The sequence below is a fragment of the Xiphophorus couchianus genome, chromosome 24, assembly GCF_001444195.1.
Source record: "Xiphophorus couchianus chromosome 24, X_couchianus-1.0, whole genome shotgun sequence".
NCBI classification, from domain to species: domain Eukaryota; kingdom Metazoa; phylum Chordata; class Actinopteri; order Cyprinodontiformes; family Poeciliidae; genus Xiphophorus; species Xiphophorus couchianus.
In genome coordinates, this window is record NC_040251.1 from 5,157,291 (window position 1) to 5,183,132 (window position 25,842).

General features: G+C 42.0%; 4 protein-coding genes and 1 non-coding gene across 10 annotated transcripts; 2 read left to right on the forward strand and 3 right to left on the reverse strand.

Annotated features, from left to right (window-relative positions):
- Positions 1–1,191: 1,191 nt before the first annotated feature.
- On the forward strand, positions 1,192–8,480 carry ccdc14 (coiled-coil domain containing 14). Of its 4 annotated transcripts, none has more exons than XM_028011402.1 (13): positions 1,192–1,472; positions 1,590–1,633; positions 1,703–1,778; positions 1,959–2,031; positions 2,484–2,585; positions 2,911–3,015; positions 3,469–3,834; positions 3,915–3,993; positions 4,076–4,140; positions 4,328–4,471; positions 4,760–4,862; positions 5,003–5,474; positions 8,345–8,480. In XM_028011402.1, exons 1-12 carry the CDS (start codon positions 1,449–1,451, stop codon positions 5,457–5,459), a joined length of 1,638 nt encoding a protein of 545 aa, XP_027867203.1. In that variant the 5' UTR covers positions 1,192–1,448; the 3' UTR covers positions 5,460–5,474; positions 8,345–8,480. The 4 variants fall into 4 exon arrangements, with proteins under 4 accessions (XP_027867203.1, XP_027867200.1, XP_027867202.1 ...); XM_028011399.1 differs by lacking the exon at positions 8,345–8,480 and adding an exon at positions 7,839–7,939; XM_028011403.1 differs by lacking the exon at positions 8,345–8,480 and adding an exon at positions 7,839–7,939 and having other exon boundaries at positions 1,196–1,472; positions 3,924–3,993.
- Positions 5,633–10,121, reverse strand: LOC114141010 (ankyrin repeat domain-containing protein 10-like). Its single transcript, XM_028011407.1, has 6 exons — positions 9,773–10,121; positions 8,481–8,633; positions 8,319–8,410; positions 7,774–7,985; positions 7,634–7,693; positions 5,633–7,522 (listed from the first exon to the last, which is right to left on the reverse strand). The coding sequence occupies exons 1-6, from the start codon at positions 9,968–9,970 to the stop codon at positions 7,227–7,229; spliced, it is 1,011 nt and encodes a 336-aa protein (XP_027867208.1). The 5' UTR covers positions 9,971–10,121; the 3' UTR covers positions 5,633–7,226.
- Positions 10,122–10,267: 146 nt separating this feature from the next.
- On the forward strand, positions 10,268–14,679 carry hsf2bp (heat shock transcription factor 2 binding protein). Of its 3 annotated transcripts, XM_028011406.1 has the most exons (10): positions 10,278–10,550; positions 10,839–10,894; positions 10,990–11,125; positions 11,882–11,985; positions 12,370–12,519; positions 12,691–12,835; positions 12,919–13,036; positions 13,114–13,217; positions 13,298–13,495; positions 13,580–13,805. In XM_028011406.1, exons 2-10 carry the CDS (start codon positions 10,847–10,849, stop codon positions 13,591–13,593), a joined length of 1,017 nt encoding a protein of 338 aa, XP_027867207.1. In that variant the 5' UTR covers positions 10,278–10,550; positions 10,839–10,846; the 3' UTR covers positions 13,594–13,805. The 3 variants fall into 3 exon arrangements, with proteins under 3 accessions (XP_027867206.1, XP_027867205.1, XP_027867207.1); XM_028011405.1 differs by having other exon boundaries at positions 10,268–10,550; positions 10,812–10,894; positions 13,298–14,679; XM_028011404.1 differs by having other exon boundaries at positions 10,269–10,550; positions 13,298–14,679.
- Positions 14,680–14,890: 211 nt separating this feature from the next.
- On the reverse strand, positions 14,891–17,588 carry cryaa (crystallin, alpha A). The gene is made up of 3 exons (XM_028010062.1): positions 17,198–17,588; positions 16,904–17,026; positions 14,891–15,414 (listed from the first exon to the last, which is right to left on the reverse strand). The coding sequence occupies exons 1-3, from the start codon at positions 17,393–17,395 to the stop codon at positions 15,205–15,207; spliced, it is 531 nt and encodes a 176-aa protein (XP_027865863.1). The 5' UTR covers positions 17,396–17,588; the 3' UTR covers positions 14,891–15,204.
- A 7,842-nt stretch (positions 17,589–25,430) lies between these two features.
- trnat-agu (transfer RNA threonine (anticodon AGU)) lies at positions 25,431–25,504 on the reverse strand. The gene has a single exon. It is a non-coding gene; the product is annotated as a tRNA-Thr (tRNA).
- Positions 25,505–25,842: the final 338 nt, after the last annotated feature.

The following is a 25,842-nucleotide window of genomic DNA, read 5'->3' on the forward strand; positions in this document are numbered from 1 at the left end:
GTACAGCTGCTCTGCCACAGTCAGTTTTCCCATCAATCAATGTTCAAAGCAACAGTTCAGTAATGTAGTCAGTGTGGAGATCCAAACTGACGTGATCAGCAGAGCTCCAGGTGATGCAGGGACAAACGAGCAGTAAGAGTGGCGCTCATCCTCATGGTCAGCAGCACAGAATGTAAACGACTCCCTGAAGAATGCATGTTTAAATGAACTCCAATAAAATTACTTTAAAGGAAAAACGTTGTTTGAAACAAAAACAAAAAAGAATGACTTTTTAGCCCATTTATTCCTTTTTCTGGGTTCCTTATATGTGTAGAACTTTCCAGAGTTGGGTAACTTTGGAATGTTTCCAGACTATATTCCATCAATTCAATAAGACTTTATTAATACCAAAAGGTATTCGACTCATACAAGTTTGTTTAAAGAGTCAATGCTGATGGATGCCCTGCAGCAGTCTGTATTTCAGCGATCTGAAGAAGCATCTGACTGAAGAACTGTTAAATCAGTCTTGTGAAGAGGATGCTGAGGGTTCTCTAATCTTCATATTTTGAAGACTCCACAGCGGTCCCCAAAGCTGTGGATGTGCCACTGAGGTATTTGTAGATTCCATATCTTCAGACCTCAATTAAGAAATTAGTTTTTCTTTTATTTACAATTGAAGTCTTCAAACTACTACAGAATGTTAGAGCTGTTATAGACAGAAATAAATTTGGCAAATTTCCACCAAAAAGCTATAATTTTGAGAATAAACATTTTTTTTTTTAAACCAGGATTATTTCTGAGTTTCAAAAGTTAAAAAAATGTTCCGAGTTTTCGAGTTCAGACATTTCCGAGGTTTTTGCTAGAAAACATTGAGATTAATCTCAAGATTTCTGCTGTTTTTTTTTGGTGGAAATTTTATCAATTTTTATATCTATAATGGGTCTTGTTCTATTACACAGTTGCTTGGTCTCCAGACTATTTCAGTGTCATCGTGTTTGCCTTGTGTCTCCTAAACAGACCCACCCTGTCGACCTGGGATGAATAATACAAAAATCCCTTCAAGCTCTATTAAAACGAGCGCTGCATGTTTACGGGAGGCCGCTGGGTGTGGGCGGAGTCATTTACAATGATGCGTTCGCGGCACCTAAGAAGCATTCTTAGTTATAAGTGCGGCATTCCATGCATTATATACAGACGTTTTTCGACTTGAACGTCGTATTGGGTTTTAAAATTAGAGTTGAAGAACCTCCGACTTTCCGAGTCGGAATTTCACCTTCAATTCATTTTTCCGACCTGGAATTCTAAATTTCCGAGTAAAGCCTCAACGCAGCATAACGCCATTGGTCAGTTAGATGTCGCGCTTCCAGCGGAAGTGATTTGTTTGAAAGTTCTTTCCCATCTGGCTAGCTTAGAGACATGTCCACTTCTAGGTCCATCTGCTGCCTTTAGAGACGGACTGTGAGGAAACCATGAGTGGAAAAACGCGAGACAAAGTATGACTTCCGGATAGCCGAAGGGGTTTAATCACTATATTAGCTGTTAGTCTGAAACATCGGATAAAGACGGGCTTATATCTGACCTGGGTGTGTTTTTCTCTTTTTAACCGCCAGGTGGTGACATCGGGAAGACTGACAGGAAAAGTTACAGTGAGCCGGTGAGTTTGAAAGTTCAGAATAGATTTTAAAAGAATATTTTTTATGCTGTCTTTGTTTTGTGAGATCAGAGCGCCTCCTGATGGAGGACCTCCACTCCAACCTCAGCCTGACTACTCTCTCTACTCCACAGACTCAGAGGACCAGGTAAGAATCATGCAGGGATTTTAGTCTCCAGGCCCATAACAATGACAGTTATGCCCAGATTTCATTCTGTTAGAGTCTATAAAACCCATTCTCTAAGCACCATGAAGCCCTGACCAGGATGAAAATAATTAATTTGGAATAGCCTCTTGATTGATTATTAAGTCTTTGTTCTGCCCTCAGGTCACCACTCTCCACAGGGGCCTGGACAAGTGTGCTGCCTTGCTCAGTGGCATTCTTGTGGCAGACGAAGCAGGTCAGGTGGCTTTCCTTCATACCTGGACTCAAAACGGTGACATTTATCTTAGGTTTGTGTCTGTTTGAGTTGAAGAACCGCATGGCCTCAGATCTGTGGCGTTTCCTGACGTGGACTGAAGGGCCGCTCAGACAGGAAGAAGCCATCATTCTTTTTGGCTCACTTTTCTGTGCAGAATTGTATTCATTTACACTCACAAAGCTGCTTTTTTCCCCGCCATTCTCCTGCATCCGAAGCCGTGTTTATGGACAATGTTGATGCTTTCATCAAAGGTTAACAGAAGAAGACTTTAAGATTTTAACATCAGCCCCCTTTTTTTTTTATAACAGTCAGTCTGTTAATTAGGTTTCTAACGTGTTTTCAGTGAAATCCTTTCACAGCTTTCCGTTGAAGGATCCTCCTGCAGAATAACCTAAGAAAATATATCCAAAATGCTGTGTTGTGTGTTCAAGCATCAGCAGGTCTTCAGAGAACCCCGAAGAAAGAAACGATTAAACCAAGATCCTCCAGTTTCCAAGGGAAAAAGCCTGGAAAGAAATTCCCAGCGAAGGCAGGTACTTGGTGTGTTTAGAGTCCAGTTTCTGATTTTAGCCCAGTTTGAATGAAACGGTGCCCTCCAACATGCGTGGTTGTTTATTTGTTGAGAGTTTAGGTTTCTACTAGGATAAACCTAGTAGGAACAGAAATTCCAACATTTTGTTGCGTAGGAAAAAATCTGAAAAGTGTGGCTTGCTTCTGTATTTAGACCCACTGAGTCAGAACCCCAGAGAAACAGCTTTTATTAAAGCTGCAAGTCTCTACCATCTTTTGCATCTTCGAATAGGTTCTTTTTCCTGTACTTAGCTGTGTTCTCTCTCTCTCTCTCTTTTTGTGTGGAAGCCACTCCAACTCTGTTAAGAATTGTAAAGGGTGGCACAGTCAAATCAAGAGGATCCACCTCCCAGGGGAAGGCGAGCGAAAGGAAACCGGCCATAAAATCAGCTGGTGAGTGTTGAAGTCCTTACAGGTACAGCGTAGCTCACTGAATCCAAGTTGGCTGCAGAATTGTCGGGGTTTAAACATCATCCGCAAGTATATTTATTCCAGTGGTTCAATGTAAAAAATATGAAACTCCATATAATTTCTAGATTCACACAGAGGGATGGATTTCAAACATTCTGATTTAAGGAAGTAATTAAATTTTAATGGCAGGACCCGGTTTCTGAATCGTTCATTTTTTCCCCCTGATCAAATAAAGTTAATGTAAATATTAATGTTTTATAGTTTTTGGCCAAAAACATAAAACAAAAGGTATTTTTACGAAGTTGAGATAAATTTTGTTTTGACATAAATTCCCAAAATCAAATTCATTTTAAAAATTATTATTACTTATTAAACTACACCTGCATACCTCTGTTTCCTAATCCCCTAATGTTTGTTTTGCCTCTCCACCCTCAGATGCTCAGAGGTCAGAACGGCGCCAACCAGCAGCCGCCCACAGCTTCACCCCTCCGGCTCCGCACTCCGGAGTGAAGCTTCATCCTCCTCAGAAACCAACCCAGTCTGTTCAGTCTCTGTCTGCGGGCTGTCAGACATCTGCGCGCCAGTCCGCCTCCGTCCCGCCTCCGCTGCGGTCCAGCGCAGCGCTGCGGGACCATCGGAACCATTCCCGCTCTGCGTCTGCAGTGTGCGATGGGAGGGAGGAGTGTGGTCCTGTGGGAGGTGCTGATGGTGCAGCCGGCTGCATCCCGAGGGAGAGCTGCTGCAGGGAGGAGATGCTCCGCTCTCTGCTGGAAGAAGTCCGGGCTCTGATTCCTGGACAAGGTGCCCAAATGAAACCTCTTACTGCTCCTTTAGCTTTATGTCTTCAGCTCCTGATATACTGTATATGTGTGTGTGGGTAGGCAATGTAGCAGAGTGGCTGCTTGGCTGTTTGGAGCAGACCGTCTGTGTTTCAGACACTCAGAACCCTGAGCTCTGCAGGTACGCTATTGTTTCCCTTCATGCTCTACTCACCCATGGCTTCAGACACACCTCTGCCCTGATTTGTGTGTGTGTGTTTCAGTGTGAAGAATCGGCATGAGAAGGTGGAGGAGCCACAGAAAGGCCAGATACTACTTTCTTCAGAAGGTGAAGTTTTGCCAGTTGTTCTTTGCTAAACAGCAGCAGATGTTTTTGAAAGATGAAATTATTGGGAGTTGAATTGCATATTTACTCAACCTCTGTGTCTGATGTTGGCGTTTGACGATTTGAATCATGACACCATGTGACCCAGCCTGAAGGAAGTTGTCACCGCAGCATCCTGTTCTCCCCACAGAACCGAGCCTCCAACAGGAAGTCATCTCTGCCCAGTCCAGCCTTCAGCGACTCCAGGATGACCTCACAGAGCTACGGAAAGCTCTGCAGGACACACAGAGCCGGCTGAGGGACACCGAGGCAGAGAAGGCCCTCATTAAGACAGGTTCAGACAGACTGAGATTGTATCCATAGCAACTCCCTGCAGCGGTAGGAAGAATGTGAAGCGTGTTGAAAGGCAGTGAGACAGTGGTGAGGTGTGAGAAAAGAGTGAGAGCTGGAAAAAATTTTTTTTTTCTACTGTTAAATATAAAATATGATTTTTTTTTTATTGCATTGCAAAATAAGTATTTAGTTTAAATCTGGTGGTTTAAAATGTTTTTACTACTTCCTCAAGTGGTACGGAGGGAATAAGTCGACTTCTTTTGGTCAAGCGACATGTGCGTGTCTGCAGAGTTGGAGGCGGCTAGAAACCGGCTGCTGGAGAGCGAGCGAGAGAAGATTGAGCTAGCATCAGTCGCTCAGCTAAGACTGAAGGAAATTAAACATCTTAGAAGGTAGGTCTGGGTGTAGTTCTTAAAGAGTCCACCTGGGGGAGTTCTGCTTTACCAAATATTCTTCAATCTGTAATGATATTTCCTTTAAAATCTAATGTTTCTCTAAGTTATCTGATCTTCCTGCTTCCTGTCTGTTTCAGGCTCCTTCAGAGTCACTACTCATCAAAACCTATGGATGTCCAGAACTCATTGTCCGTCACCAAGCAGTATTTTGGCCAACAAAATCGAGTAGCGGCATCCACTGACCGCATCAAGGAGTTCCTGATCTCCCTTAACCAGGGGGAGCCCACACACACCGAGAGTCTGCGCGTTGCTGCAGAGCGAGAAGAAAACTCGAAAGGCGACGGATCAAATCAAAGAGAGCAATGTGTTGAGACGTTACCTCATCACCAGGATCATCATCATCATCACCCCAACCTAGCCTTCTCTGAGGACGTCCCGCCGTGCGAGGCGGCGTCTGTGTGGTCCAACTGGAGCATGAAGTCGGAGTCGACCTTTAACACCAGAGATGAGGCGGCGTTCAGAGATGGCCTGGCAGCTCTGGACGCCAGCATAGCCAACCTGCAGAAAACCATTCAGCTGGATCTGAGGAAATGACCCGTCGGCCTCCAGGTTTCTACAGCTCAGTGTTTGACCTTTTTTTTTTTTTTTAATATATGTAAGGATTCAAATAAAGTGTCTTTCCTCCTTTTTATTCTTAAAACCTCTGAGCTCAGCTTTACATCAAGGAAAGAGCAGATTTCTTAATCACAGCAAAAACTCAGAATATGTCGCTATGTGTAAAATCGGTTTTATTAGGAAAGAGCAGGACAAAATAGAAAACTAGCTCTGAATAGCAGTGTTGCTGGTTTAAGGCAGTTGTGGCAGCACAGCTGACATGGCTTGTCCTTTTAGCACAAGGTTCCCCTTTCGTAAAACATAAATAGGTTTGGATCAAGTCCCTGGAGACAGAGTCACAGCACGGTACAAAACGTTCCCTTTGGTACATCGAGGCCTTCAGTTTAGTTTCAGTGCAGCAGATCCTCTTGGTGATGGACAGAGGGGGGCCTCATCTGGCCACCCCTCATAGTGCAAAAGCAGCGGCGGTGTAAACGTGAATACACCACACGAGGTGGCTGGTAGAAACCGTCAGTTTTACAGGAGCTACCGCAACCAACCTGGCAACTTGCAAGTTGCTCATGTCGATGTTCCATGCTTTCCAAGAGCTCCCAGCTCTTCAGATTATTTTCCAAGCTCCTTAAATGCATCTAAAAAAAACAACAACTAAATACAGAACCAAAGAAAAGTGGAGACAAAGTTCCAATAAAGGGATAAATCACAAAGGAAAGAAGGGTAGGAACAACAAAAAAGTAATGAGAGAAGATGTAAGGAAGTAAGGGCGATAGAACTGAAGGACATCAGGAGGAAACTGAAGGAATGAAGGCACAAATTATGGACACAAGTACAGAGAGAAAAGATAAAAAATGAATAATAATGTAAAAAGTAAAGTAGGACACAGGGAAAAAAAGAGACAATGTATAGACAGCATGAAGGAGAATAATGTCTGGAAAAAAATATTTTTACATGCTCATTTTCCTTCTCCATACTTCAAGATCTGAAAAATACTGAACTCCCAATTCCATAGTTTTCCAGGCCCAAGTAGAGCGTCTCCCTGAGTGAAGTTGGTCCCCCACCTCCTTCAAATCAAGCAAGCAAATGCTTTTATTTTGAAGATATTGATGGAAGTTTAAGAGGTCAAAGGTTCGACCGGCCCCCCCCTCCACATTACCCAAATAAACATTTGTGGAGGAAACTTTTAGCAGCACAAAGTAGCACAGTTTGACTTCAAATTAGTTTGATATAAATATCGGAGGGGCTCGTTGACCTTGTCTGACCTCTGGAAACGTAAAAATGTTCGCAGCAGAGCGAAAAATCTAGCTGCACAAATGTTTGACACCAATTTAGTTTGTTTTGAAGAAGGTTCAACTTGACTCGGATGGAACGTCTCGGAGCGTGGCTGGGTCACGGTGTGTCCGTTCCGTGCAGTACAGTTAGCAAAGTGGCTTTAAACGTGAAAATCACGTTTGTTCTGGTACCATTCTCCTGACTGGACCCGTAGTATGGGGACATTCTTTGGAGTGTTTCACATCTCTCCACAGACTTATTTGCCAAATTGTCCGTTAAAAGTAGACCAAACTGAATCTTAGGACCATTCTTAAGTCTGAAACATTGGGGAAAACAAACAAGAACAATTAAGACTTTAGGACGTTGAAGATGTTTCAGTTCCTGACTCGTGTGTTTGACCTCCTGAACTCTATTCAGCCCCAAAGTTCCTGAAGTCTTGCTGCTGTGACTCTGAGCCTAACGGCGTCTCGGCAGCTTCATTTACGAGCCGTGGTAGAGGTGGACGGTGCTGGTCAGAGGCTGCCTGCAGCCGCTGTCGCTCAGGTCTTCGGCCGTGTCTCCAAAGCCGTGGTAGTGTCCGTAGAGCAGCGAGTCCCCGCAGTCGGCTCCTGTCAGCCGCCAGTGTTCCGGCCGGTTGGAGCCAGAGCTGCCGGCCAGGTGCAGCGAGCCGCACATTTCAGCTGGACCGGGCAGAGAGTGGCGCCGTTCTTCTGGTTGTGTGTCCTCAGAGGGAGGGGTGGGCTGATGTGCGCCGGGGAACGCTTTGGTGTTTGCGTCTGTGTGTGGAGAAAATACAGCAAAAGCAAATTCTGGAAGAGTTCAGGTGTAATGTTTGAAAAGAAATCTCCCGTCGTTGGCTGGTGGGTCTAAGCTGGTTCGATTCTCACCTGAGCTCGGCTCCATGCTCATGGTCTCCACCTCATCACCAACGCTGCTCTGCACCAACACTGCAACAGTTCCAACACACACTTCTGCACTGAATGGTTCTTATATTCATGGTTGTTTTTTTTTTTTTCACATTTCTTACCCTCCGCTCTCCGGGCCTTCTTCATGTGATGGGTCTCCTTTTGGGTCTGCTGCCTCTTCCTGCAGTGCTGTCCCTGCCCACAGGGGGCGCAGTCTCGGAGCACACTGAGCTGGACCAGCTGTGTCTGGGCGTTGGAGATGATGCAGAAGCAGTCATGAAATCCGTGAGCTTGGGCAAGGTCAGCTGCCGTCTGTCCGCTGGCGTTCCTTAAGCTGAACAGGAAGGAGAACTCTGGAATTAATGGTAGAATTCCAACATTTTCCGGCCTCAGTTTCCAAGACTTCTTAATCCTTTACTTTCTTTTAAAATGAGAATCATCGAGTCTCCAGAGCATAAGCGTTTCCATGAAACCCAATCTGTTACTCCAACCGCACACCTCACCACTGTCTTCCTGCCCTTGTCCCCCCCCTTGTTTCTTACATATAAACATTTACAAATATGCCCTGAGCCCTGGTCTTCAGTTTACATTATGTTAGTCTTCAGATCTGGAACAACGCACCTGTTAACCCAAGATCTTCCAGAAACTGTTGACCCCGATTACTCACTGTGGTTCTGCTCCGGCTATCAACAGGACCTGAACACACTCCAAGCTTCCGGAGCGAGCCGCCTTGTGAATGGGAGCCTCACCGACGCAGTCCTGAGAACAGAGGATGTGGCTCAAACACCTGCTGGTCACAGGACAGCCGCACGGCGTTCCACAGACGCACCTGTCTGTTGATGTCGGCGCCGGCCTGCGTGAGCCACACCACACAGTGAGGGTGCCCTCCGAACGCGGCGGTGTGAGTCGGCGTCTGGTTGAAGCGGCTCGTCACTGTGTTCACCTCGCACCCCATCTGCACCAGGTGCACCACGCACTCCAGCTGGTCGAACACAACATCAGACAGTGACATGTAGGAATCCTAAAAAGCTGCATTCTGGGCGGCACCTCCTGGTTTAAGGTTTAGTCTTAATGTGGGACGCCTGGAGGTTCTGTTGTTGTGTTCAACCTCTTTATCTTGTCAAAGCAACATTTACAGTGTCAATACACGACATCCCAGAGGTTAGGGATTTTGTGTTAGCACTAATTTTTGGTGCATTTAATTAAGTAGGGAGAGAGGAACGTCACGATGAAGGAAAGACAAAGAAGAATTCTTCATTTAGAAAACTGAATAGGGAATAAGTTTGGAAATAGTTAAAATTGAGAAAGCATTAAAAATGAGTTTTTATTATGTTATTTTGTAAAAAATAAAATTTAAATTCTTGTAATTAAGCTTTTCTCACTTACAGAATTTGTTACAAACCCCAGGTTTTCCGGTTCTTTTTTTTAAAATATACTTTAAATCCTCACATTTCACTGTTTTTTTGTATGTTTGCTTGTTTTCGACCATGTTCATAGCTTTATATCTTCTGCTGTTAAAAGCAGGTGTAGCAATTTATTAAAATGAAAGTGCGTTGTTAGTTAGGAAGACGTATGTAAGATATATTATTTAGGAAGAATAGTAAATGTGAAAAGGTCGTCATGTTTGTGTTTTTATTAATGTTTTGTTCTATTGCCAAAAAAAAAAAGTTTAGAAATAGACATTTTAAAAAATGCAAAGAGAACCCAATGGATTATGTCTAATGTCTTAAATTGAATTATTAAATAAAAGTGCTTTTTTAAATCAGATTCTTATTTATCCGGTTGTATTTGAAATAAAAAAACAGCATTTCCGGTTTTCGGCTTCGCGCCAAAGCAGTGATTGGCTCAGCGGGGACCAATGAGAGCGCGGCGCCGCTTAGGCTTTTGTTTTTTCTTTCACATAACAAAACTTTATTGAGAAGCAACCAACACAGCAGACGCTCAATAAAACAAACACGTTTAAGTCTATACAGACGGCTTATGTTGCTGTTCCAGCCGCGGTTAAACTCACAGTTACAGACGCTGGGGCTGAAATTAAACTGAATATTTCTAATAATAAGAGGCATTCTTTTTTATTTTCTAATGCAGAAAAAAAATAACTTCGGCAAATCAAAACCCTACCTGTCCATAGTGAGCAGCCCAGTGAATGGGAGTCCATCCATAGCAGGAGTCCTCAGCGGTCAGATGAGCCTGGTTTGACAGCTGCTCCAACAATGACATCAAAGCCATAAGATCTCCATCCCGGCACGCGCGGTGGATGGGAAACTGATTAAAAAAGCCCTCATCGCGAGACAACTCGGCTCCCACTCCCACCGACATAAGATAAATTGTTCACGCCGCGTGGATTACAGAGTTCCTCTGGGTCACTTCTGGTCTCAGCGGAGATTTTGAAACACAAAAGAAAAAGGGGATAATGCTGCTTTCAATTGGAGCCGGAAACTCGGGATTTCCAGCACCTGGATTAAAATCAAAATAAACGTTATTGAAAGAGGGGGATGCCTAATTTATGGATTTGAACAGTTTCCTAGCCACATGTTTAAAATTTTTCAAGAAAAAGTCTTGCATATTTAACAATTTTTTTAAAAATTTGTAATATTTTATGAAGTAAAATACTTTTGAGCATTGCTGCAACTTACGTTGAGCAACCTACACAACTTTCGAAGGCATATTTGTAATGAACAGAAAAGAAACACTACAACTTAAATCTACTTTGTACGTCGAAGAGGAAAAGGACGGAAATTATTTCAATTCCAAAAGCTTCCATATCCGAGACACACTGAATGTATCATAAGCCTCTGTGAACGTGCGGAGAATCCAAAGACCCGGACTGGAGTTTTCTGGCTGCATTTGGTCTGGCTCGGACAACTCTGGCAAATAATCGATTAGGAACGTCACTGAGGTATCAGCCGCACTTTCTTTCATATGTAGGCAAATATTATTATTATTATTATATGATTATCTTTGAAATAATGAGTGAGGTCGGGCTTATTAACTCAAGTACTTTCTCTGTTTTCTCACTTCAATATTTCTTACTATCTGATTAACAAAACTGTTAGCTAGCTAACTTGAATGTTACTGCTACATCTAGTTAGCCCGGTGAATGGGCAGATTGGCTATTTAGACTTGATTATTGTATTGGAAAAAAATATTAACAATATAGGAGAACTCTGTCTTCTGTAATCACCAGAGCTGAAGATGTCTTTATATGGCGGGAAATCCGTGGATCACAATCACAAGGCTAAGGTAAACTATTAAAACTCGAGTTAGACCAATCAGGTTGTATTTTTTCTGCTTTAGTGTTGCTTGTACTGAGCATTTCTCTCCGTTTTTTTCTTCAGGATGCGTTTGTGAGAGTGCGGAAGAGGGATTTAGAGAAATTAACGACAGAAGTCATGCAGCTGAGGGAGTTCCTGCCCCGAGTTGTGAATGGTGATCTGACTGAAATGCTTCACAAAGCCCGGAGAGCAGAGACAAGTATGCTACCATAACCAAAGTTCCAACACACTTTATGATGCTTCAAGAAAAACTTTTGGGAAAAAGAGAAGTTAAGGGAAAGCGCAGGTGGTGTTACCCTACCTTGTTATTTCACAAAACTTGAGTTAACATATGGCAACACCTTAAGACCAAAACCAATCAGGCCTTCTGTTCATATCTGGTCCTCTTCCCAGATATGAATGGTTTTTGGTAAGAAGTGTGTGAGAAGTCAGTATCCAATCAAACTCATCTATGTACCAACATGAGTTGAAATGCGACTGAGAGAGGAAGAAGCCATAGAAGTAGCATAAATCAGGGAAAACACTGTCATTTTTGAAGAGATGCTCTGTTGTTTGATGCTGCTTATCCAAATTTGCATAAGCTTGTCACATCAGAGCCACTGCATATGGAAAGAAAGAGCTTGTTTTCTTGGGACTGTGTCACATTAGAGCAGGGGTCTCAAACTCCAGTCCTCAAGGGCCGCAGTCCTGCAGTTTTTAGATGTCCCACAGGTACAAAATGAAATGAAATGAAATGGATTGAAACTGGAATGAAAGTTTCAATCCTGGAATGAAATGGATTAATTGCCTCCTCCTGGTGTAGATCAGTTCTCCCAGTCTTGCTAATGACCTAATTATTCTATTCAGGTGTGGTGCAGCAGAGGCACATGTAAAAGTTGCAGGACTGCGGCCCTCGAGGACTGGAGTTTGAGACCCCTGCATTAGAGGAAGTCAGTAAATGTGGCTTTGTGTTTAGAGAAGGAACACCTGGAGCAGGAACAGAATCAGCTGAGACAGGACTGCTCACATCTTCAGTCCCGGCTGGAGGCAGCGCACTCTGAATGTCAGAAAGAAAGAGAGGTGAGAGCAGGGAAGTGTCAGGCCTGGGGTGGTGGTGGTGGTGGGGTTTGGGAGGAATTTATGTGAAGGATAGTCACAGAGAGAAGGAAAATAATCAAATGTATGTCATGTAGGCTTGTCCAGGATTTAGCTCCATTCATCTCCACATCAACTTCATTGCTAAATAAAACCTCCTTCACCTACTTCCATATGGCTCCTGCGCCCCCAACTGGACTGGTGGCAAACTGCATTTGGCTTCATTTCAGCAGTACTTTATTGTTCCGCCTTTGTGTTGCTCCGTCACATAACAACCCAAAAAAACATAAAGCAAAATCAAAATGTGGAAAATTTTAAAGACAAGCATCCATGCTTTTAGTTCCTGCATGTATTTTTGTGTGTGTGCAGGAGAAGTTATTGTTGCGTGAGCAGCTGTGGCAGAGCGGAGCAGAGCTGCAGCAGCAGGCCGACTTCTGCTCCACCCTGGGATCCGCAGCCTGCAGCCTCCTGTGGAGCGGCTCGTCCAGGGAGGAGACGGTGGCTCTCTGGCTGGCTGATGTGAGTCCGTCTGTGTGCTGTCATCCCCATGACAACCACCGCTGATTGATGTCTTCATCTCATAACACACTGCACATTCAGATTCAGCTAAAATGTAATACTTTACTTCAGATGTCAGATTTTGCCGTCTAATGTTTCCGTTTCTATATTTTCTGCATTTCCATGGCGAAGGGAAAGCTCCCCTCCTTCCTGACTGTTGCTGCTCAGACTCTGGAGAGTTTCGTCAAGTCCATGGACGACGAGATAAAAACTCAACCCGGGGACCACAACTCTCAAGAGCACCAGTTTGTGTTGGCTCTGGTTGGGACAATCACAAGTGAGTCCAATATGTTGGAATATATATATATTTTTTTTTAGTTTGACTGAATGTTAAACAACCACTGTTTTTCCTCCTATTAGATATAGCAGCAGTAACACCTGGGCGGGACTTCCTGTCCAGCTCAGGACATGTCCTACTGGACACGCTAATGAAGCTGCTGCAGCTGATGAGGCCTGCCGTCTTCCCCAAACTGAAAGTGTAGGTACCCAACTTTAGCTGTTATCAGAACCACATTAACTAGGACACTCCTGAACTCGGCTGGTGTTCTGCTGCAGGTTGATGCTGATGGCTTTGTATAATGTGAGCATCAGCATTAAAGGACTGAAGTTCATCATTGAGAATAAAGATCTCATTCCACTCATCTGGACGCTGTTGGACGGTAGGGTTGATCATTCTGACATTCTGTAGTAATGGACTGCTGTAGTTTAGAATCCTGCCCTCTGATTGGCCCCTTGTCAGATGAGCACTGGGAGGTGTGTCTCCACTGCCTGCGCCTCCTCCAGTCCGTGCTGCTGGAGGAGGATGTTGTGCTGCTTCTCGGCTCCTCGTTGCTGGATCCGGAGCTCCAGGCTCGGGTTGGCCGGCTCACCTCCAGCCTGCAGCCCAGCCTGAAGGCCACAGCTCAGCAAACCCTGGAGGACCTGCAGGCCCTCCAAGGTACACAACCCTGCCTTAAAGATGGAAATCTGTTAAACATTTGGCTCTTCTCTGTGTCTTTACAAAGCCGTGTGTGTTTTCCAGGTCTGGTTAGATAAACCCAGAAGTGTGAACGCTGGATTCTGCATCTTCAGTTTGCTTGGCGTCACCCATTGCTGTCTTTCAGTTAGATTTGAGCTGACCTGACGGGGTCTGAATTGATTGATTTTATACTTCTCTTGCTACACTGTTAAACTGTTCTTCATTAATATTCATGGTATGTTTAATTGGTTTATTAACCATAAAGATGATGGTTACACTCCTGAGAGAATTGTGTTTCTGTTGGTGTTCTGCTGTTCAGCCACCTGCAAGGAGGAGGTACACATCCCAGTACTCATCCATCCATTGTACACCTACATATCCTTGCACCAATACAACATAGAAAAATATAAGTTATAATGTTAATTTTAACTGGTGTTTAGGCATCAGAAATGACGAGAAAGTTTTCATCCTGGATTTATTTTGAATGGTTGTTCTTTGGATTTTTGAATATTTGAGATGTTAAAACTGGTCACCGATGACATTAAAAGGAACTGTACACAGATGTTTAAAAAAATAACTTCTTGCATGCAGAGCGAGTTTCAAATTTGTTAGTGGTAAATCTAGGATTGCCACCTTTTTCTGACACCTGCTGTCATTTATGAACTACAAACTGACAAACACCATATCGTTAAAGTATCTTTTGTCATCTTTAGCAGAACACTTAAGGCCAGGACTTAAATGCATTTTCGCCAACTCCATATGTCGGCTCCAGCCCACTGATGTTGAAGTAGTTATAGTTGGGCAGGTAGTCACAACCTGGTATGGATCAGGGTTTGCCAGCTTTACAGCCGTCCATCTGACTAACTAATAATGTAAAAGATTAGAAAACAATCAATATTTACACCAGATGGTGGTAGGAGCGTCCACAACATGAAGAACCATCATGTTAAAGTGAAACTCAACTACTGTAGGTCTGAGATATGTTTCACTAAACATCGTATCCAAGCAGTCTTTTGAGGTGGTGATTGTGGACTACACCGATACTGCAATGACAGAAACTGTTGCAACCTTGTAAAGACTGGACCAAAATTCCTCTGCAATGATTGAAAGGACTTGTCAAGTCTAATAGAAAGCGTTTCCTAATAAAGAAGGTGGTTCTAGAAGCTGGTGAATGAGGAGTGTCCTACATGATGTCTTGTCATAAATCTGATGGTGAACTTACCAAACCAGGAAAGGACCAGATGTTAGAAGGATGTTGGAATTGTACTTACCTGCTTTACCATGAAAAAACATTTGATTACAGGCCACTTAGTCTTTCTGTTATTCATGCATCCCAAGTTCAGCCGAATCTTTGGGAATAAATCAATAGACTGGTTGCAATTTGTTAATATTACAGCTTTATTATATGTTATTAGCAGATATTCACTGAACAAGGTCTACACTACATTACAGGGTAGGACAAAAGAAGGAAGGGTATCGAGCACCTTACTTAACAACCCCTAAGGGCTGATTTATGTTATACTTAAAAACAATGATACTGTAGTTCTGGATGAGGAAGCTATAGAGGAACTAGAGAAAATGAAGGAAGAAGAACAAGAGTATCCTCTTAGGGAAGGGTAGAAGAAGAAGAAATCTCTGGTTGTCCATCCCAGACTAGCAGGTTCTTGGGGAACTGAACCGATTTTCCTCTATGAGGATGGAGCAGCATTGGGTTTGTCGTCACGGGTGACGGGGATGCTACGCTCACCACGACCAGATTCGCTTCCTCCAGATAGCTTTGGACCAGTCAGCGTCAGCAGACCATCAGTTGACAGGGCGCAGGTGATGGCTGATTGGTCAACAGAAGTGGGCAAGCGGTACCGGCGATGAAACTCGCGAGAGATGTAACCATGGTCGTCCTGAAAAACAAAGCGGTTGGTGCCATAAGGTATGGGTTGAGGATTACAAATTTATGTTTTGAGAAGAAATATTAGGACCAAACTTTGCCATTGCTCAATTTCAAAAGTTTGAGATCCAATCAATTTCTTACAGAGTTAGTGATTTCTTAAAGATTTGAACATAAGTTATATATAGGCTTCTCCACAAGGTGTCTTATGCCCAAAATGTTTATGAAATCTGGTTATGGTTGAACGTTTTAAGTCAAAGTGGAGCTCAAACATGTTTTCCAGTTAGATGAAATGGTGTTTTTACACCATACTGAACAGTATTAGACTGTATAGAATCTAATTAGCTTCTTGAGACTTCATCTGATTCGGCTGGAGGTCTTTTTTAGTTTAAATCACTTTGGATTCTGTTATTGAACACAAAGTGAAGACGGTTGTTCTGACTGACATGTGGTTGGTCTATTTGTTTTTCTGTAAAGGGTCTTGAGATGATTTTTTTGGGTGTTGGTACCAAAGAAGTAAACTGAATTGATTTGGACTATTCAGTACAGTGGACCCAGTCTGAGTCACCTATTTATTGATTTTTTTTCTGTGGAACTTAATAGCAAATTATTTGTGGAAAAATTGTCCATTGGCAGATTTTTTTTTCCTGAAGCATATCTAAAATATTTGAAAGAAAATGTAGTTTGGGAAACTAAAATACCGAGGGGCAATGCTACTTGACATACTACCGGCTGCTGTTAGCCAATTGAGGAGCGTCATTTATTTTCCTTTGCGCTGATTGGCTGTACTCCCAAGAGCTGGGGATATATATATTTTTTTATAGCTTTAGCTTTTACTAGAAAATATCTTAGAACATAAGACACAGTATATCACATGTTGCCATTGCTTTAGAACACGAGATTACGTCCTAAGATGCGAGAAAACTAATGAGTTTTCACATTTAGTGGTACTCCGAACATTTAGAGAACCAGCCCACAGAACAGATCCAGGAGGCAGTCTGGAAAACAATGGGACTAGATTGAAGTATTTTCCAGGTCCACCTAAGTTTGGAAACATTATTGAAATTTCAGACTTAATTTTCTGTTGCTGGGTTTCAGTGTTGCTTCTTTCTTTCCTTTCCTCCTTGTATATTTATCTGTTCTTCATTACATTGTTCTTTTCTTCCTATCTTGTGTTCTTTCTTCCTCAATGACTGACCCCATAGAGAACTTTCTTTCTTTCCTTTCTTTTTTATGTTCCCTCTTCATTCCTCTTTTTCTTGCATCTTTTCTTCTATCCCTACTTGTATCCTTCTACCCCCTTGTGCCATTCTTACCTCCGCTCCCTCTTTCCTTATCTGTCCTTTCCTTGTGTTCTCCTTTCCCCCCCCTAATGTCCTCATGTTCTTCCTTCTTTAATTTTTATTTCCTGGTATACCTCTAGTGACATCAGACTTGAATGCTGTCTAACTGTCATTATCACCAAAAGTTAGTCCTGATTGGAGAAAAATCAAGAGCATCACCTGTCTTTCTCCATGCTTGCCCTGGATCTCCAGGTAGTCATCAGTGACCTTCACGCTCAGCTCATCGGGGGAGAAGTGCTTGACGTCCAGGTAGACTGTAAACTTGTCCTTGTCAGACCTCACCTGAAGAAACACACACGGATAGAGGTTCAGTCAGCACTGTGGAAAGACCTTATGCATTTTAACAGCAACACAGCAGAAGATCCATTTCACTCCAGCTAACATTAAGAGGAATATGAAGAGCTTAAGGAATGTTAATCTGTTCTCAACTGTCACGGTCTTAACTGAGTTTACCTCAGAGATCCCAGAATTGGAGGAATCCAGAAGGTTGCGGAAAAGTGAGTGTCTGTAATAGGGGCTGATCGTGGAGGCGGCGAAGGGGAAAAGGTCATAGTCAAACATTCCCTCTCCGAAAAACTGGTCAAAGAGTCGGGTGGGGTAGATGGAGCCCAGGGCACGTCTGAACCAGGGGTGCTGGATGGCAATATCCATTGTGGTTGGAGGCGGTTTGGTCTATGTTTGCTTGGTTTGGCTCAGGTTGGCAGGTCCACCTGCAGAACTCAGAGTCCAGTAGGACAGAAATTGCAGACGGAGCAGGAATAGCAGAATAAGGCAGACAATAAAAATCTGTGAGTGAAGAATGTTTCCACGGTACTTCGTCCCCTGCTCCACAGCTGACACCTCTTTATATACCTGAGGACCAGAAAGACGGGCTTTAACAACAATCCCTCTGGAATGGCATTATCTCATGGTGGGTTGGACCCTGTCAGCAGAATCAGAGGTGACAGAAGGGGCTTGTGTGTGTGTGTGTGTGTGTGTGTGTGTGTGGGGGACGCACCATTACTACCATACCCTGGAGCGACCCAATGCCCTCTAAACACACCAGACTCACATGGCTGCCAAAACAAACCATGGGTAGATGGAAGAATTCTATGTGAGGAACAAAAAGGCCAGGAATCTGGCCTACAGACACACAGAGCAACTTTACCTGCATGAAACAGATACACACATCTGTTCAGCCAGTCAGTGACATAATGCTGCTGGATTGTTTTGCAGCCTGGCTGGACGTTGACCAGCTTTAGGTACAATGATTCCCAGGATCAATGGAGCAACAACCACTAACAGAGACAGTCATAGTGAACGGGAAGCAGAATGTATTTTAGCTTTAAGAGGTGGTAATAAAAATGCACAGGGAGTTCTGTGATGACAGATGCATGTTTGGTACAGATCCACCCTTGTATGTGGAAGTTATGACACAATCCTGTTTGATAGTGAGACGTCAGATTTTGTGGCATGGCCATGTCCACATGGCAAAAAAACCTTTTGATAACTTTTGATCTTCAGTGCCTGTAGCCTACACTGAATGATCCAAGAGAGGTTTTTGTAGGTCTGCAAAAATAAAAATTAGGCCCAAATTTGTTACAGGCAACATGTCTGACACAAAATGGAGTCCTGCAGGTGGTTTTTACTGAAATGGGAGAGTTGCTTTGGCTCCCTTTCCTGTACCCGAACAGGTATTCAGTATTATTACTTCACAACTGTCTTGGACATTTTAAGATGTTATTTTAGTGCAACAGTGCAAACAGAACAAATAACAGAATCAAGGCCACCAGTGCTATGAATGTTCATGCTCTCAGCTGTAGTGTGTTAGAAGATGTTTGGGGATTTTCACAAGCCTCTTGTTTCACCATCACTGGTTTCCCGTTGTATTCTATTAGTGTAATCCCTCTGGGCTTTGGCTAGCCAACACGGGGGGCTTAGTGGCACCATGCAGCCACAGGCCAAGAGCAACTGGGCCAGGCAGCAAAAGGCTGCAAAAGGCTGCCTGGCCCAGGGGCAGCTTGGGCAGTCTGTTTGGGTTCAGGGTTTTTAGCAGCTACACACTGGGTGTGGATGTAGTTAGACTGACTGCAGTTCAGCACAGTCAGCATTCTCCCTTTTTATCAATGGGCCAGACAATGCCTGTGTGCTCTGTCCTGCCCCAGCTCCAAAAGCCCGTTTTAGCCAACAACGTGGAAGCCTACCAGAATGGCATTTGTAATATTCAAAGATTTTTTTTTTTAGATGTTCATTGAGGCAAATATGGAAGAAGACAAAAGTAAGGCAGGAGGATCTGAGAACCGTGATGGAAAAAAATAAACCCTCCATTTTTCCCAGTCCACCTTATTTGCTGAAAGTGCAGCAAATAAAAGTTGTTGAGCGTCCAGTTCTGATATCTTCAGTTCAAACAGATTCAGATGAAATGGCATACAGTTTATTTACAATGTAATGAAGTTTATTTCATCATGTCAGTCAATTATTGCTTGACTATTGTTAAATTAGCATGGTCACACCAAGCACTAGAATGGGGAAGAAAGAAGATTTAAGCAACTTTTGAAGAGTTATTAGTTGTTATCCTGGTTATTTCAGAAACTGCTGATATACTGGAATTTTCATGTGCCACCATTATTCATGTGTATAGGGAATAGAGGGGGAAAACTCAGTAAGTAGTAGTTGTTTGGACAAAAATGCCTTGTTGAAGTTAGTAGTTTGACTTGGAAAAACGTTAGCAGTGGCTCAAAGAGCCACTTGTTGCAACTGAGATATGTAAAGTATCGTCCATGAACAGGTCTGCTACAGCAGGAGGAAACAACACCAGGTGCCAGACCTGTCAGCTAAGAACAAGAAATTTAGGTTAATGCTTATTCAAGCATTAGACAATCAACGATTGGAGAAAGTTTGCCTGCTTCAACAAGTTCAGTGTACCCCAATGATTTCCACAGTCACAAACTTCCAATCCTACAGAGCACATTTAGGTTGTAGTTTACCAGAACTACCCTCTTCCATTTAAAGGTCTCCATCTGGAACTAGATTGTTGACCTGTAAAAGACTGGAAGAGACGGCAAGACAGTTCACGAGGTGGTCGGTATGAAAGAGACCGCTGATGGCTCCATAATTCCAAAAAAAAAACAAAAAACGAAGAAATAACAGATAACAGTCTGAAGTCTACAGTCTGGAGCTTTGTGGATTAACTTCATGATTTTCTGTCAGAGGGTTTTTCAGATTTGTCTTAATACAGACTGCTACAGGAGATTCTTCACAGCCTTCAACATCTGCAAAAACAATTAGAAGACAATTACATCTATATTGAACTGAGCTGAATTGCCTTGAATGGAACTTGACCCAGTAGATTTACCCAAGAGTACAAAGGTGGGTTCAATAAGGAGAACCTGCACCTGTCTCCCTGTGGAAAATCTGTAAAAGGAGCTGAAACTTTAGGTTGCCAAGCAACAAAATCAAAACCTTCAGGATTTGGAGATTATTTGTAAAGAGAACGGGGATTCTAGAAACTAGATAAAAGAATGTCTGCAGGGTCAAGAGGCTGGAGAGTCCGCTTCATCCCAGGATCCACATCTGGTGGAAAGCTTCTCTTTCCACATCCACACATCAGTAAGTTGAGCTTTTATTAGGGATGGTTCAGGAATAATTAGAGGGAATGCTCCACCTGCTCCACCTGCTTTGAAGAGCTGAACTCGGATGATCTATAACAGCACAATCAGTCTCTTAAGGCATGGAAGTACAAAGACTGTACACAAGGTGGCGCTAGTAGCATTAAAGTAGCTTCAATGGTATGTTTATGAGTATATTCTTATGTGTATAGCTATTATTAGAGCTCTTTCTGTCTCTACTGTATATGATATTTTCATACCCTCGTCAATAAAATTGGTTTATGGTTGATTATGGTATGAAACAGATAAACATCATGCACTGGATCCGTGTTTGTTTTTCCTCTCTTTGCAGAATAATTCCAACATGTTTATGTAACGGCAGGGGTTCGACCCCATCCTTTGTTCCTGCGATTGGGGAGTACAAGTTTTTGTTTTTCTTTCATTATGCAAAACAGTCAAGCACTGTCAACTTCTCTGTCTGCACTGCCTTTGGGAAATGATAAAAATGCTCCCTACCCTTGGCGCATAGAGCGTCGATTCTGCCTGAGTTCTGCCCTGAACACAGAAAAACACGAACTATCTGATCCAGACTTGGATTGATCTTTCATAACGGCACCATTCCTGGCAAAATTACATAAGATCTCTGATCTGAGAGATTATTAATGCAACTAAAAATCGACCTCTTATCTCATCTATGGTTTACTAGTATGTGGTCACTCCGCTTACATAACAGGTGACTAATCATTTGTTATATCAAAGCAACCCCAAAAAAAAAAAAATCAAGAAATACAAAAGACAGATATTCTGTTTAACATCCTGTCCAGGTTAGAAAAAGCATGGATGGACTCACTTCTCTGCATCACTTTGCAACAGGACATTTTGTAGTTTCTGATATATTAAAAACATGTTTTAAATGAGACTTAAAGAATATGTCCTAATCAAAGTCAACACAAAAAGGACGAAGTTTGTTTCCACTGCAGGAGACTACTTCAGGAATTAGGGTTGTTTTCTGAGACAGTGTAAGGATTTGAGTTTTTCTGAGTGTTCATTTTGGATTTCTGTGTCTTTCGAGTCTCCGGGTTGTCCTGTCTACCCCTTGATTGTTCCCAGGTGTGTCTCGTTCCGTGATTACCCTCTGTGTATTTAATCCCACCTTGTTCCTCGTCGGGTCCTTGTCCTAAAGTGTCTTGTCTGTCTAAACTGTCTATCGTTCGTACCAGTCTGTTTTTGTCTTGCTGTCTGTTCGTGTTCCAGTCGCTACCAGTGTTGAGCCTTAGCCTCCCGCTCAGCTGTGCTGCCTGGTTTTGGACTTTCTGGACTTGTATTTTCACCATTAAAGCTTCACTTCTTCATCCCAACCTGGGTCCTCAGCGTTCTCCTCACCACACTTCATGACAGACAGCACGTTATGTTTTTTTGTAAATTTTTTATTGAACTACAGGTGGAGCTTCTTTTTTTTTTTTTACTCTGAAGGTGCTAAACATTGTTCTTGTTCCCATCAAGTCCCAGTTTAAAAGCCTTAAAATTGACTTTAAGTGATGCAACGTGTTGCATTAAAGTGTTTACAATCAAATGCAGCCATCTTGCAGCCACTACTATTAAAACATTTCTCTTTTTTGTGACTTTAATGTGATTTTACTTCTGTTTCCACATGTAACCACTAGTAGCTCTGTGTTTCTTAGGTTCTAGGTTTGATTGCTTCCCTAATTATTTTGTTCTTTATTGTTCATCCTACAGAACATCAACATTAGTTATTAGAAAGACTTTCCAGCCTTAGATGACTACATTTTTAATCAGTGTTTCATAGTTCTGAATCCTGCCTGAGCAGCGGTGTGTAAGCGGATATCGAAGTATTCCTATGGGCAGGGGTTCTGGTAGAAGTCTCTCTGACACCTGCAGACAAACTGGAACAAAGCTACAAGAGTACCAGTGTGTGATTTTAAAACATTTTTCTCGCTGATGTTCTGTTTATTTTATTTTAGTGTCTAAGATGTTTCTTCTGTCCACCTCCATATGTTTCAGGATGTTTATATTTTGTCATTTAAATCTTGTAAATCAAGAATCTTCTGTCCAAGTTTAGATCAGTCACATTACTGTGGACATCAGAAAGTGTTTCAGATTGTCAATGGATTGGTATCTTTGCGTTTGGGACAATTTACAGTATATTCCCAAGATTCTGTAGTAAGTGTGGAATAGTCTTGTATTCCGGTATTTTATTTTTAAAGCTGATCAACATTAAAACAATTGTTTCCATGTTGATCAAAGCCAGCTGTGAAGAAAATAGCAACTTATTTATAGTAACACTCACTAGAGAAACCATAACCTACAGGGCAACAGTTTAAACAGATGCTTATATTTTATACACACACAAAAAATCTAATTATTATTCTGCTTGTTGGTTGGTTTTGGATAATGAAATCATTATTTCAACATCAATGCAGCATAACAAACATGTGCTAACTATCTACCTAAAGACTACATGGTTAGGTTTACTTAATATTTGACATCTTATTAGGAAGGCAAAAACATGGCACATGGACTGGATTATGAAAAATTACACAAAAGCAAAAAATATAGAAGGCTGCCTGAAGTTAACTTTACATGATAGGTAATAAGTATTTTAACTATAAGGTAAAAAAAATTACATAGTGCTTTGTTAGAGTATTCAGTCACTTAAAGGTTTATTTTATCTTTTTAATTTCAAATCATCACATTTCATAATCTGACCAAACCTCAGTGTTAGAAGTCAGCAGTTTTGTTTCCTCAACTTCATGTCGTCAGACAGGTTCTATTTAAATGAGTTTTTATTACCATGTTGATCAGGTATTCTGTCTCAGAATGGCAATTGCATTTTTACATAGATAAATGAATCATTTGTTTTAAAAAAGGATTTACTATTTACTCAGGTAACAAGTGTAACAAAAACACCACAGAAGAACTCAATAAGGGAGGCCAATAATTTTACTTTCAAGAAATCAATTGACCCAGAAACAATTAAAATTAATACTCAATAATTCACCGTGCGCACAACTTAAAATAGGTCCCGTTCCCATAGAAAACTTTTAAACGGCCTCGGCTGAGCAGCAGAATGAAGCCCAGCCACAGAAGAGGAAAATGTTGCAGGAAACCCCACAGCAACGAGGACAGAAGCAGGGAAACGCTTCGTACAACAAAGGGAAGCAAACTGAGGAGGAACAAGCGGCAGCAGGGCATCCTGCAGCGTCTTCTTAATATCTCTAAGCAATTAATCCAATTCATTAAAAGACAGTTCGCATGGTCGAGCAGTTGGTAGCAATGTTGCCTTGCAGCAAAACGGTCCTGGGTTTGAATCCCCGGTTGGGTTCTTTCTGTAGAGACTGTGCATGTTGGTAGTTAGTTGTGTGAATAGGCTGAAATAGATTGGGTGTGGGCTAATGACTGAAGCCTTGGTGATGATTAACTATAGAAACTTTTCCATTTACCACATAATTATGTAATTTGACATTTTGAAAATAAATTTGCTTAATGGAAACATGCCAATTACGGAAAAACACATTTTTCAATAAAACGTTTGCCACTGGGATGAAGTGATTTTTGTTTTGCTTGGCCACATAAAAATCGGTTTGTTTCTCTGAATTGCAATGGAAACACTTTATTTCACATCACACGAGTCACATGATCAAAAACTGGATGTTGCCACTGGCACAAACCACAAAGAAGAAGACGACAGGAAGTAGTTGAAGGATCATAACACGTCTTGTTTTTTAATGACACCGTGTGAACAAACTTCTTCACATGTGATTTTAATTACTCTTCTTATTTAATGGAAACACCACAGCTGTGAAATTGTGTTTTTTTACCGACACGTTTTGCACATATTTGTAATGAAAATCCATCCAGGCAGGGTTAGTCTGGCCTAAAAAAAGTCAAAATCCTGATCTTAATTCTATTAAAGTGCTGCAGATCACTTGAAATGTGTGTGTGCGATACACTCCTCAAATATCTCACATCTCAAAGAAAGATTGTGACTTAAAGCAAGCCAGGTCAAGGAAAACAAAAATGAAGGATGATCAAGCAAGTACAGAAAAATAAGTTTCCATTCTGACATCTGAAAACTTTATGTTGTATTTATTCATGCTATTTTTATCTGTTATGGAAGTTTATTTGGTGTTCTGAAAGGAAATACAGATGTAATCTGTAGAGGGTCAATACTTATTCATAGACTATATAAATCATGTGACAGCATTGTGTGTGTGTGTGTGTGTGTAAAATGAGTGCCCTCTGCTATGCGAACACTAACACACCATTTGGAGTTGTTCTTCATGGTGTCACAGTGTGTCCATGCACAGTTAAGTTGAGATATAGTTACAGCAATAGTTACAGCTCAACCAGGCGGTTTAATTGGACAGCTGCCATTGTCCTGGTATGCATGCGTGGAGGGAGAATCAATTTATTGACAGAAGTGTGTCCAACTGGGCCACTGTAGGTAGAGGTGAGCAGCTTCCAGCTTGTTAGTTCTGTTTTAGCTGCTCTATTACAGACCTAAACAACTGACACCTGCTCTTATGTGAGACAATGCGGATTTATGAGAGCGTTTATGTGGATGTGTGAGCTGCCCAGTGCTGATATGAATCAAACTTTTTCATACTTTGTTTTTGTGTCGTTATGCAAACAATATGGTGAAGGGAAGGACAGTTAAGCCCCAAATTGTTCCTACTGCTGGTAGATTCGGGCTTAATGGAATCTTTCAATTTGACCAACGTGTTTCTTTTGACCTACTAAGACATGGACGTCTAGTTAAACTGGCAGGAGAGCATCAATCACAGAAGCAGCCGGGTGGATTATGCTAACTCTCTTTATTGCTGGCAAAGACATTGTGCCTCTACTCCACATGCAAATGTATATGGAAGACAGAATATTCGAGGTAGGAGGGAAGTGTTATGACCTTCTCAGAGACACGTTCTTGTCTATCTGCCAACTTTGTGTTAGAAACTGCCAAAGTCAAACCGAAACTTACCAATGTGTAGAAATCCAAAACTAACAGCTTTATGTCCTTGATCTTAACCTTTTCCGAGGAGTTTTTTGCATACATCCACCATTACAGGAGAACACTTAATCAAAGGCACTGCTAGGATTTGAACCCAGGATCTCCTGTTTACTAGACAGGCGATTTGACCAACTAAGTCACAGCGCCTTGTAAATAGTAAAATGACCATTTCTCTAAATGTCAGATGACGTGTGAAACAAACCAATTTTAAAATAAATACATTATGAACACCAATGATAATTTTTTTCAGGTTTTTGAATCCAGGATCTTCTTTTGACAAGCAAGCCAGGTGTTAGCTACCACCTTTTTTGTGTGAAAGAGCTGTGTCATGCAATTTCTTGTAAGCTTCATAGTGCAGCTTTCTTCATAATTGATCTGGTACATTACATATGTCACGGCCAAAAAAATTAGCAACCCAATAGTTTAAAACGTCAACAAAGTCCATGTCACCAGCAAGCAATCATTTCTCCATGTTGAGAGTTTGG

Bases quoted from the DNA above. Each gene is read 5' to 3' on its own strand.
- hsf2bp (XM_028011405.1), top strand. From the start codon at position 10,847: ATGTCTTTATATGGCGGGAAATCCGTGGATCACAATCACAAGGCTAAG. The intron at 10,895-10,989 runs GTAAACTATTAA...TTTTTTCTTCAG, and splicing joins ATCACAATCACAAGGCTAAG to GATGCGTTTGTGAGAGTGCG. The intron at 13,218-13,297 runs GTAGGGTTGATC...GCCCCTTGTCAG, and splicing joins CATCTGGACGCTGTTGGACG to ATGAGCACTGGGAGGTGTGT.
- cryaa (XM_028010062.1), bottom strand. From the start codon at position 17,395: ATGGATATTGCCATCCAGCACCCCTGGTTCAGACGTGCCCTGGGCTCC. The intron at 17,027-17,197 runs GTAAACTCAGTT...GTGTTTCTTCAG, and splicing joins CCAATTCTGGGATCTCTGAG to GTGAGGTCTGACAAGGACAA. The intron at 15,415-16,903 runs GTGATGCTCTTG...TTTGTTTTTCAG, and splicing joins GCAAGCATGGAGAAAGACAG to GACGACCATGGTTACATCTC.
- ccdc14 (XM_028011402.1), top strand. From the start codon at position 1,449: ATGAGTGGAAAAACGCGAGACAAA. The intron at 2,032-2,483 runs GTCAGGTGGCTT...TGTGTGTTCAAG, and splicing joins TCTTGTGGCAGACGAAGCAG to CATCAGCAGGTCTTCAGAGA. The intron at 4,141-4,327 runs GTGAAGTTTTGC...TTCTCCCCACAG, and splicing joins GATACTACTTTCTTCAGAAG to AACCGAGCCTCCAACAGGAA.
- LOC114141010 (XM_028011407.1), bottom strand. From the start codon at position 9,970: ATGTCGGTGGGAGTGGGAGCCGAGTTGTCTCGCGATGAGGGCTTTTTT. The intron at 8,634-9,772 runs GTAGGGTTTTGA...GTGTTCGACCAG, and splicing joins GGGCTGCTCACTATGGACAG to CTGGAGTGCGTGGTGCACCT. The intron at 8,411-8,480 runs GTGCGTCTGTGG...CTCTGTTCTCAG, and splicing joins GCGCCGACATCAACAGACAG to GACTGCGTCGGTGAGGCTCC.